General features: G+C 38.5%; 1 protein-coding gene across 3 annotated transcripts in view; it reads right to left on the reverse strand.

Annotated features, from left to right (window-relative positions):
• Positions 1-543: 543 nt before the first annotated feature.
• Positions 544-12,369, reverse strand: part of stard13a (StAR-related lipid transfer (START) domain containing 13a) — a 35,604-nt gene continuing 23,778 nt past the window's right edge. For all 3 annotated transcript variants that reach the window (XM_053516351.1, XM_053516350.1, XM_053516352.1), the window contains exons 6-14: positions 12,170-12,340; positions 10,012-10,171; positions 9,718-9,916; positions 9,402-9,615; positions 9,040-9,154; positions 7,639-7,896; positions 6,642-6,859; positions 4,290-4,466; positions 544-3,004 (exon numbers count right to left, since the gene is read on the reverse strand). In XM_053516351.1, the coding sequence (XP_053372326.1) occupies positions 2,887-3,004; positions 4,290-4,466; positions 6,642-6,859; positions 7,639-7,896; positions 9,040-9,154; positions 9,402-9,615; positions 9,718-9,916; positions 10,012-10,171; positions 12,170-12,340 (1,630 nt within the window). In that variant the 3' untranslated portion in view covers positions 544-2,886. The remainder of the gene's footprint in view (positions 3,005-4,289; positions 4,467-6,641; positions 6,860-7,638; positions 7,897-9,039; positions 9,155-9,401; positions 9,616-9,717; positions 9,917-10,011; positions 10,172-12,169; positions 12,341-12,369) is intronic.

The raw sequence follows: 12,369 nt of genomic DNA on the forward strand, positions 1-12,369 counted from the left end.
CAATTTCAATCAGGTCCACCTGTCTCCATTATGTCCCCCTCTACAAATACACCTCTCCTTCACAAATTCCTCAATTACAGTTCACTCTTTGCCAGATTATCTCATCACACTGTCTTTTAAGCTCTATAGTATTTTCCTGTTTCCTGAATGTGCCTGTTGGACCTGTACACCAGCCTGCTCCTTGTGGATTGTGATACAGTCACCCTGTGCTGTGGACGTTGGTGATGCCTCTGCCTTTTGTTTAGGAGTTTTTCTTTATAGATCTCACAATGCTTTTACAGTGTCGTGTTTCTTGGCTGATTTTATGTGTGTTTGCCTAAGGCCACCGACCCAGCCTCAAAACTCAATCCAGATCTCAATCCGATTGAGGCCCCTTGGGGTGTGCCAGACAAAACAAATTCTGATTTTCAAACACTGGTGTTGCAACAAAAAAATTGGAGAGTTGCCGAGTAATAAAACCAGGTTCTATTGGTTAAATAATTAAAATACTGTCTGTGTGCACAGTTTCACTCCAAGCACAAGAACACAGCAATTGCGATGCAGGAGTGTTCAGTGGTTTTTATTTTAATCATTACAAATAGATGGTGAGACACAAACACAAAGACACACTCACTTACAGTACATGCAGAAAGGACAAAGATAATATGAATATCACTGTAAGGTTGTATACCACAGCTAATCAAATCGGGCCATTTAAAAATCTTCAGAATGCTTCATATTTGTGAAAATTAGCGAAAAATCTATACTGACTATGTAGCCATGTGCTGCTTTGGAGGATGATATTTGTCTGAATAGGCGAAATACCACCATCCTGTTGTTAGCTGCCTGTTAGCTTTTAAAAGTTACTTAGCCTTGGAGGTCAGGTGTATTCACATTTAGTCTTTGAAACAGATGAACGAGCTTGTCGTAAGCAGTGCATTTAGTTACCTGATCATCATAATGAGATGACGGCATTTCCTTAATTCATAGCATTTGTAATAGCTCAGATAAAACGACACATATTTATAAGATTTAGCAAACACAGATTTGCATTAGAAAGTTTAAAGTGTGTAAACCATACAGAAATGCAAACTGCTTTCTGCTGTTTTTCAAATGGCCCAGGTCAGCTTGGCACTGAACTGGCTGTATGAAGCCTCTCAGTTATTATTCACAGCACCTTTCGTCTTTCTGCGGCTTCGCAAACTACAATTTTGAGCCTGACAACAGTAACGTACACTGCCATGTAGCTCACGTCCGTCTCATACACACACTCTCTTACACTCCACAGGAGAGGCAGCCAACAGCGTAGAGATTTTGGTATTGCATTATTTTCAGCATATCAATATGACACAAGAAGAAAAAAAAACTATAAGCATAGGAAGCAGTTAAATCTGCCCATTAGCATCACTTATGTACAAAATATACTGTAAAATAGGTTTATGTACAATTCTTCACATACACATGCAATTATATATACAGTGACACAATTGGTTCTAGCTATACAGTATTTAAAAATGATTACAGACATGCTTCTCAGAAGCAGTGGAATGGAATAATGTCCTAGACATTGTATAGCATGGAAGCATAATAATAATAATAATAATAATAATAATAATAATAATACTTAATGTCTTATTTGGATGAATGTCCATGAGTTAAGGATTGGTGTATGCACACATTTGCAGGCAAATCCAGCTCTAAGAATTCACATCTTCAATGATCAAGTAGTTTTCTTCCCATTCTTTAAATACTTAAAGTGTGTATGAAAGTGAATACTATCTGGGGTAAAACAAGCCACAAAATACTAGAAAATTGGGATCAAGAAATCAAATTTACATTACGAAACACTTGTACAGATAAGGATGCAACCTAAAAAAGTGTTATTCTAGATTATTGAAAGATAAAAAGGTGGCGATAAAGTTAGTGGCCTTTTCTTTTTCTTTAAGTGAAGACACAAATCTTACACTCCGACTTTGTAAACTTTCATGTCAGGTGGTCCGATTATGGTTTTCCTTCAAGCGTTCCACAACCAACTTGCATAATCTCCGAAAATCATTTATAAGGATCTAGCTGTTGTTTTAATGAGAAATGCAACAGCATAAAGTGATATTTTAGTGCAACACACGAACATTTAAGGGATCTCTCTTATATACTTCGTAAAGATTAGACTAGGGTGATGGCGAATGCAGCACTGCATGCTTAAGCATAATCTAATCTATAGGCATTAGTACAGTACTATGCTTAACAGATAAACTGGAGTATCTGCAGGAGTTACTTGGACAAAGTCTGCATCTATAAGCTAAGCTGAGATGCTGCAAAGCCTCATATCTCTCTCTTTGGCCTTTATTTCGCTCCACTTTTTCTCTAAAGCTGGCAGTTTGGACTATTAAAAATAAGTGCCCTAATTTAATCTTACGCATGTGATAAGATTTTACAGTACATAACTGCCAGCAGATATGAGTTACACTTAAGAATCCTTTCAATTATACCACAAATCCAGTTGTCTTGACTAGCACTAGTACTAGACATTTCATACACTATATACCTTCTAGTTTCACAAGACTACCTTTTAAGGCATTTTCATTATACCTATGAAAATGTTTTATTCCTTCTGTTTTTTCAGCATTGACACTTACTATTAATCCTCCATTCCATTCTCATTCAAATCTCCTTCAATCTTTATCACTTTCTTAACTTTCTCTTCACTAGCTGTAGCATACAAAGTTTGTCACATGGGCCAAACCCTAAACCTAACCCTGTTTCTGACCGCGGTCTTAGACCAAACCCTGATCCTTGTTCAACCCCTGATTCCAAATGTGATCCTGGTACAAACCCTGATATCAACCCTGTTTGTAACCCTGATCCTGGTTCAAACCCTGTACTCCAGACCGTACTCCATAGACAGGCTCAGATCTTGGTCTCGGGGCCTTCAGTGTCCAGAGGCTGGAATGAGTTGCGTATGCGAACTGCGTGGGCAGCGCATATATGTCCAAAGGCTTTGTTATACCACTCAGGAGACTTTCCCCTTATAACACAAACAACAAAAAAAAGATTATTACAATTAAGACAATTTTACCCTACAGAAGGAAAAGTCTACATGCAAACTCAAGGTAGACATGGAATAAACATTGTTTCCTATAGATCTGTAATATACTAAAGGTATCATGTTGTGTAATGAGGTATCATGTTCTTTTTACAGTAGTTTATTATTTATAATGTTATAAAGATATTTCAGGTATGACCTGAATTACCAAGAGATTTGATTGATAATAGAAACAGTGGACTCTTCTGTTTGTAGCTGATGTTTAGTAATTGTCATGTGCTTCTCAATTATCCTAGACGATCACTACATGCTCTGACAGACCGTACCTGTATCATGATTTTACGCAAGCTGTGTAATAATGCAGCAAGAAGGTATTAATGTCCAAGAAAGTAAATAAATATACACTGTCCAGCCGTAAAAAAAAAAAGACACACACTATTTGAATATCTTAAATATTTCAATCTTTGGATTGCCTTTTTGCTTTGATTAAAGCCATCGCATAGTTGCAATAAGATTACGTTATGACACATTTATTTCCGTCCAGAGTCGCATTTATTTCTCTTCAAGATATTGTGTTAATGATGAGAGATTCAGTGGTGCACTCTGAACCACTTTTTCACAATTTCAGCCAACTTAATTCTAGCACCGTCATCTTGTAATATTCCCGTGTCACAGGGAAGAAAACATCTATTAATGGAAAAACCTGCCCATTCGATATATATATTCAGGTAGTCAGTTGGCCTCTTTCTTGGACACGTTGCTGAAAATACACCATGCTGAAAATACACCTGACCAACAGAAGCAACCCCAGTTCATAGCACTGTCCCCGCAGGCTTGTACGGTCGGCACTAGGCATGATGGGCACATCAGTTCATGGCCCTCTCTTCATACCATGATGCACCCATTAATCTGGAAGAGGGTAAATCTGGACTCCTGAGATCACATGACCTTTTTGAGTGCTCTCCCATCACTCTTATTCAGGATGACAGTTATTCCTCAAAGATAAGGGTTCATCACTAACCTTTCAGGTTTAATAATGCATTTTACAGTTTTAGTCTGGTTTAAGTTTTCAGTAATCATTTTTTCTTGATGCAGACCAGTAAATTATGAACGTATTAATTGTAGCTGGTTTTATTATTATCATTATATAATAATTTAACTCAAAAGACAGCCAAAAAAAAGCTTGAGAATTGTTTCTAACACACAATATCACCAAAATTCAACCATCTCTCCTGAACGAGTACTGATTTTTCTTAAAAGCACTTACTTGATATCCACTCTGCAGATGTGTGTGAGTCTGGACTTTCCAGACCCACATGGCTCAAGCAGGTAGTGGGATTCCAGAACGATGCCCCGAACCCCTCCCATAGGTGCACTGTCCTCATGGTCAATGGAAACTGTGACTAATGCACACACACCCTTTGGTAGATCTGTTTGCCACATCCTAAACAGAAAAAAATACTATTTCATGATGAATAAATTCCATTCTATGTGTTTAAAATGTCATCAAAATCTGAATACAACTCCAATGCCATAAAAGGAAGATATGACACGCGCTGTATGTATCTGTGCATATCCATATATGCACAGATACATACAGCGCCAACGGACCTTTTCCACATTTTCTACATTTTGTTTCATGTTCATTTTAAAATGTATTAAAATCCTTTCTTCACATAATTCTTCTCACAGGGGTGTGTTAATTTATATTTAAAAAATTCCATTTACATAGATATTCAGACCCATTACGACATTTACAATTGAGCTCTAGTGTATTCTACTCTTATCAGTGATGCTTCAGAAGTCCACCTGTGCCTAAAAAGCATGACAGCCGCCATTATTTTTAAAATGAAAGAAAATTGAAACAACAAACACTCTCTAAATCTGGCTTCTCAGTCAAACTGAGTATCCGGGGACGACAGGCCTTGATCAGACAAGTAACCAGAACCCGAAGATCCAAATGGAGAAGGGAGAGTCTTACAAAAGGAGAACCAACACTGCAGCATTCCAATCATTATTTGTTTATGGTAGAGTGAAGCAATTCCTTACTAAAAGGCACATAACAGCCTGCTGCCAAATATCACCTGAAGGACTCTGAGACCATAAAAAACTAAATCCTCTGGTCTGATGACATAAATATTGAACTTTTTGGAATCAGGCACTGTGCATCATCTAATTAAAACCACCCCTACAGTCAAACACAGTGGTGGCAGCATCATGCTGTGGGAAAGTTTTTCTTCAAAAACATGGGGCTAGGAGACTAGTTGGAAGAGAAGAAAAATGGATTCGGCAAAATAAAAAAGTATCCTCAGTGAAAACCTTCTCCAGATGTCTCAGGACCTCAAGCTGTCCCAGTGGTTTACATTTCAACAAGTCAACAACCCTAAGCATACTGTACCACCAAGAAAACACTCAAAAACCTGGTGCCAGAGTCTGGACATGAACTGAGAATAGCTTGGCCCATCTAAAATGGTTAAGCTTGAACAATTCAGCCAAGAAGAAACATCCAAAAAAAAAAAAAAAAGAGGTGTGTCAAGCTTGTAACATCATTTACAAGCAGACGTGAGTACTTTAACCAAGTACCAAGTGATGGAATTGAATACTTATGTAAATGGGATATTTCATTGATAAATTAACAAAACTCTCCAAACACATTTTTACTGTCATTGTGGAGTATTGTGTGTTGGATTATGAGGAAAAGGGGGATTTAAAAAGGATTTTTAGCTAACACAAAAGTGATTTTTAGTTTTATTTATTGTTAGCGAAGAGCCATCAGAAGTGCTGTTATAACAGCAAGTAATGATTTGGGGGAATTATCTCAGAGTGTGATATCTCAGCAGTCCTTTAAGATGATTATTGGTCACACTGCACAAGATGATTGCAATAAAATCCTGGCTGAGTTCAATTAGACTGTGTGATAATGTTCTCCATTATATGTTGCACAATGAAAATCCTCTAATGACTCACTCAGGGTTAAAGAAAATTACTATGATTCTGCTTATGTCCTCAATCAGCACAAGCCAGGCTTGGAAAGGAAATGGAAACCAAGTCTTTCTGCCCATTACCCTGATATTGGGCCTAGTTTAGCTGCTGAGTTTAATACTATGCTGTCCTTTTGTTAGTGACTTTTAAATGAATGTTGTAACATCAGTTACACAATAAGATTCTAAGCTAATAATCTGGACACTTTAAAATTAAATCATTGCTGTTGGCTGTGTTTGTGCAGTAAGTAAATCAGCAGTCTGAGCATGTCAAATTATGTATAGGACTTTATCCCACAGACTGTAACCGTTTGCAAAGTTTATGAATAATTTTGGACTTGCCACTTTTTGTTAAAATGGAAATAAAACATGTATAATTTTCGTAATCTTGTACGTCGTTTTATTATCTTTTGGGAGAAGCCTGTGTCATTTCCGCTCAAAAAAAAAAAAGTTGGTTGAATAAAAATAACTTTAAGTTAAATTTGCATATATATATATATATATATATATATATATATATATAATTACTTTTATTAAAAAAAAATTCTCCCGGAAATAACACATGGACAGTACACAAAATACTGCATTGTGCTGCAGAGAAACACAAATGCACATCTCTATATCTGAGGTAAACGTACCTGAGTACCACAAAGTCTCTGCTGGGGTGAGGAGCCATGCTGTTGAGAGCATACTGATACACTTCAGTCTGCTTGTCCAGTGTTTCCAGAACTCTCCACTGTAGGAGATCACTGTCCCACAGATGGCGCTCTCGCAGAACTCGGTTCAACAGCACAGACGGTGGAGCCTCGACTTCAACTGAAATGCGCCACCGCCGCAGTGGAGTTCCATCTCCGACCTGAGAGACAGAAATAGAAGTCAGTGTTTCTGACTTAATGTGTGTGCTTAGAGCGTAACATATAAGCATCTACCATAGAGTCCAGAAATTTTGAAATTAGGCAAGTTTTTTTGGATGTTGGCCTCTGCACACCTTGCACACCCTGCACACATTGAATTTTAAATGATGGGAGCAAAGTCAAGACTTTAATTAATTTGGGTGGTTCATAAATATTGGAACAAACAGCTTGTTCAAGCAGTTGCATTGTCAGGTGTGGTCTATTCCCTGGTTACTCTATGACTTATTATGCAGATAAAAGGCAAGGAGGTGGTTCAGAGTGTTACATTTGCATGTGGTAGCTGTTCACTCAAATTCTCAACATGAGGTCCAAAGAGGTGTCTATGCAAATCAAGGAGACAGACAGACAGAGGTTATTTCAATCTAACAGTTACTGTGCGCTAATACATGCTCAGTACTTTTGATACTTAGGAAATTTGAAGCTACGATTTTTGTACTTTTAATCGAGTAAGTGAAGGTAAGGACATGTTTACTTAAGTAAGGATTTGTGTACTTTGCCACCTCTGGTTCAGATGCTTGTACAGTGCACACAATGCATGATGGGTGCATCGCTTCCCTTCTTACACTGGCTCACCTATCAAATTACATGTCCTTTTTCCATCACATGTCATTTTTGCTCCAAATCTTTATGCTGCATAGCAAGCTGATACCTTTTTTTCTATATTCTTCTAGTTGAAGTATAGAGGACGTTAACGTTTGTAATAATTTGTAACTGGTCTTACCTTTTTGAATGCGAGCTCCACGTTGTCGATTGTGTGCTGGCTCACCCAGGACTTGGTCTTATCTCTGGCTTCTTTTACTAGGATCTGGATCAGTCCCTCCATGTAGCAGCGATAGGAGCCTTCCTCTTCCTCCTCCTCTTCTTCTTCTTCCTCTTCCATATGCGGCTGTAGCTGTTTGCAAAGCTCATCCAGAGGGGGCGCTATTACCTCAGCATCCACATAAGAGTTCCTTGACTGGGCAATCATCTCCTCAGGGACCTGTAGAACAAAAAAAACAAGAAGATGTGAAGATCACATCCCATCAGAAGAAAACTTACTTTGTACTGCACTGGCATGAATACTGAAATGAATGAGCAAATGTCATGTCTGCAGAACCACTCGGTAACAACCATAAATTTTAGAGTTCTTAAAAACATTTTTCATTTTGGGATCAGACTGGACAAATCATACCTAAAACTTCATAATGCATATTTAAAAGAAACTTTGAATACCATCTTCTGTTCACTTGTTCAATTTTACACTACCAAATACTTTTTTTTTTTTTCCAAAACGTTCTGTTTCTTTTAAAGTCAAAAAGTAGATTCAAGATTAATTTAATAATTTATTTAACCATTTAAATTATGTATCAGTTTGAATGTAATTTAAATATGAATAATAATACATGTTACAAAAAATACATTTAGTGTTTTTTTTTTTTTCTGTAGCTGAGGGTCATTAACACAGTCCACTGTAAAAAAAAAAACTGAGCTTAATATCAGTAACATGAAAATGCTACTGAGATAATTAATAAAAATCAATCCAGAATCTCTCTATCACATCCATGGATTTTTTTTATACCTTTTTGCACGGTGGTGGGGGGGAAGGAAGATTATCACAAGGTACAACTCAGATTGAGTGCCGACCCATCACAGAGCGCAAACACGCGTATACTTGTACATCTGATGAACTGTGGGAGTAAACCAGAAAACCCAAAGGAAACCCACATGCAATCTCCGCGTTCACCAACTGGAGGTACCCCAACCACTGTGGCATCATTTAACCCAACTCTCAAATCCTATTTAAATATCTGCTTTGGTCTCACACTGCATGATTTATCTTTAATGCTGTTTAGCCCTTATTTAAACTTCTTCATCCATCTGTACATATTGCTCTCATCAATGGTGTCATCTCTGTAAATGTTCTGAATTGCAATGGGAGACCATCAACTCTGACAAAAAAAATGAACACCAGTCCACAGTGTAGTCTACAGTTCTTACATATGACCCTGGGCAACATGGTTTCATTTCACTATGTATGATCCCTGCTGTATATAGTTTAAATGACAATAAATAAAGTGCTTAATTTGACTTTGCAAGAATTACTCAGTGGTCTAGACGATCATGCAATCAAGATGAGTCTAACCTCAAAGAGTCGGTTACACTCAGTGATCATGTGGGCAAGCCCCTGAGTGGCAGCGAGGTTCTCATTGAGATCCTTTTGGTCAGGGCGTCCTGTGGCATACTTCCGCTGGATTGACCTGTGAAAAAGAAGTCAATTAATACTGCAATAAAATAACCATAGGCCTGTTTACGTTTTTTAAGATAAGTCATAGTGAAAACCAGATCATCATTTACTCTGACTGTTGAAGCTAACTTTTTTAATTTGACTAACACTCCAGTAAAAAGTAGATAACAGGAGAGTTAGTTGCCTCAGGCTCCAAGTAACAGGACTTACTCAAAGCTATGTTCAGAAAGAGATGGAAAAATAATATGCACGCCTGATACCTTGGTGAAAGGTTGTCATTCTTCATAAGGTTCAGATGAAAGAGAGATGGGGCGAGGCACACAGCCAGGTTCATAGGCGTCATCTGGTTCTCCTCTACGGAGGAAGTGACATCACTCAGAAAACACAGCAGGGTCTGCAGCACTTCACGGTTCTCATCGGCCATTAGCATAATGGCAGCTCGCACTGCCTGCAAGCGTTGCTCTTTAGGGACATCTAAAGGGAAAGACAATAGAAGCAAGAGAAGGAGATCTGTGAGATGCTTTCGTATGCTTCATGCCATGTGCTGTGTATTACTGTGAGAGTCAACAAACTTACACTGATATATATGGAGAAAGGTCTCTCCGAGTTTGCTGGTGAGCAGTGGCTCAGGAAGGTCTCGGAAAAACTGCTTCACCATGTCGGCTACGTCATATGCACACTGATCCTCATAGTCTACGCTCTCTGGAGAACTTTCACACATCTGTCTCAGAGCCTGAATGCGAGACTTCACACCAGACTTACGGAAAAGCCCCACCTGACAACAAAACATTCTTGAAAATGAGTGCACTTTATAGTAGGACGTCTAGATCCTTAATACACAATAGCATTAAATCATTTAATATACTGTACCTGGTCGAGGCATTGTCTCCGGAGGTAGCGCAGTGCCAGCTGCAGGCAGAGAGGTAGAGGCTGGCCATAGCGATGCACATGGACAACCAGAGGAACCCCATACACACCCTTCTCCCTGTATTCTGGTCCCTTCATCCGCTTCATGAACTTTGGAACTGACCTAAGGAGCACGGGTTAAACCTGATTAAACCTGTGTCCACTGGGCCTGTTGATCTTTCCCTTTTACATTTCCAAGATAGCAGAGATTATAGCCTGGATTCTGGACTCTACTCTGTTATCCACATAGCATTCTATGCAGAGAAACACTGAGAGTGTTCAGAGCAGTTCTGCTTCCTTCTGATATAGCCTAATAATTACTGTAGGTACAGTAGAATGAACCCCTGCAAGAGTACCAAACTCACATACAACCTGTACTTGCAACTTGGCATGGATCTCCGGATGCCCTAGCAATTTGTAGTTCTAACAAAGCAGATGTAACTACTGATTAGCGCTGACTAGCATAGTGGGAAAAAAAAAAGAAAAGAAAACACCAGATGTGAATCATCAACACATACAGCATCAACTGATATGAGGACCATTCAAAGTAGGATCCAAGCACTGGAATGCTGATCCAGTGATCCAAACATTGGCAAGTATTTTCATGAGAATTGTATGGTTAATGAAGCTGTGGAATAGGTTATAAAGGATTGGAACTGATGACTGACTGGTCTAGAAGCATGCATCCTCACAGCAACCATGCCAAGAGAGAAGTGTGAATATGTGCCAGGACTTGCCGTGGCTTCTGGGTATGAAAACGAGACAAGTGAGTGACATTGCGTAGTCAATGTTGTGGGGCTAAGAAGAGAGAGATATTAATACAGTATGTCATCTGCATAAGACAGCTTTGTTAAACATTTATAAAGCATTGATTTTGCAGCTGTTATTTTGGAGGTGAACTTTAAAACAAGTGATTAGTGCAATGAGATCAACATGTAGTATCAGTTTCTTTCACATTCTCTCAGCCATCCTTAATAGCCTTGTGATATAAGACACCTGATATGGAGGAAGCCATTAGGAACCATGTTGTGAACTGGAGAATTGATGGAAAGTGAGCAGACAAACTGAAGGAAAGATACTGGTCTAGAGATTTGTACGCAGGGTACAGACTTGTAGAATAGTGAAAAAGTTGTCAAAAGTAAAAAAAAAAGAGCTGTTTTACAGAAGGAACCTGTATATTGTGATAATTGAGGGAAGCACCACAGAGACTGGATAGCTAGAGAGGCCTGTCAGAGCTTGAAAGGTAGAATGTGCTAATGTGTTGAGTGGAGAGGGATTACAGTGAACTCCGTGGTTGAGGGAGGTTCAGCATGGTGTCTATTTAACGGGCGGTGATAAGAGGAAGATTAGTGGAAGAATGCAGGAGAACCATGTTTAAATATGAGTCTATCAAGCCTCAAAGGGAAGTGAAACTGGATCCCATGATATTGGTTTGCCTCAACACAAAGAAAACTGCCCTGTGGCCCTGGCAGTTCTAGAAAAAATCAATGCATGTACTTCAATTATTTAGTTAGACAGTACTGTACAGTAAGTGCATACTCAACAGTGCTCATTTTTAGTCTTGTCTTTGATTATAAAGTATCTGGCAAGCATTTGATCAGCCCCCGACAGACACACCAAAACAAAGTCATTAGCATTGGACAAAACAAGCATCTGCAAGACACTCTATTGGGTCCTAGTAAATAGTACGACATTAACGAAACAGTTTTAAAGATCTTGCATTATATGCAACTAAAAAACTGTTTTAGTATGCTTTATTCTTTCATGTAACAAAAAAAAAAGAAAAACGGGCTGGTACAAAAAAACAAATAAGTTGAAGGGATTATATTGTAAGACAGAATGGTTATATTTTCCTATAACAGCGCATTGTATTTTTGGTAAAAGCCCTTCTATTTTATTCCCTACATAAGAAACTATCTATCTATCTAGACAGACTATCGCCCTGATAGAGACAGACAGACTGATACATAGACAGACCGATACATAAATAGATAGATAGATAGATAGATAGATAGATAGATAGATAGATAGATAGATAGATAGAAGAAATAGAAAATCCTTTAATAGGAGATACAGTTAAAACATTTTTTGGTACTGTAAATATTGACACTGTATCACTCACCATGTCCAGCCATGCTTGTTGGACATTGAATATTTTTCCATGATGGCTGTGAGGCGCAGCAGTGAGAATTTCTGCAGCAGGCTGAGCTGAGCTGCTGATTGGCTGGAGATCTGTAATGAAGTTCCTGATTGGCTGAGGCGATTGGATATTCTAAAGCTTGGCCACCTGAGACTGGCGTACATAGGCATTGTTAAAAATAT

Source organism: Clarias gariepinus, chromosome 17, assembly GCF_024256425.1.
Source record: "Clarias gariepinus isolate MV-2021 ecotype Netherlands chromosome 17, CGAR_prim_01v2, whole genome shotgun sequence".
NCBI lineage: Eukaryota > Metazoa > Chordata > Actinopteri > Siluriformes > Clariidae > Clarias > Clarias gariepinus.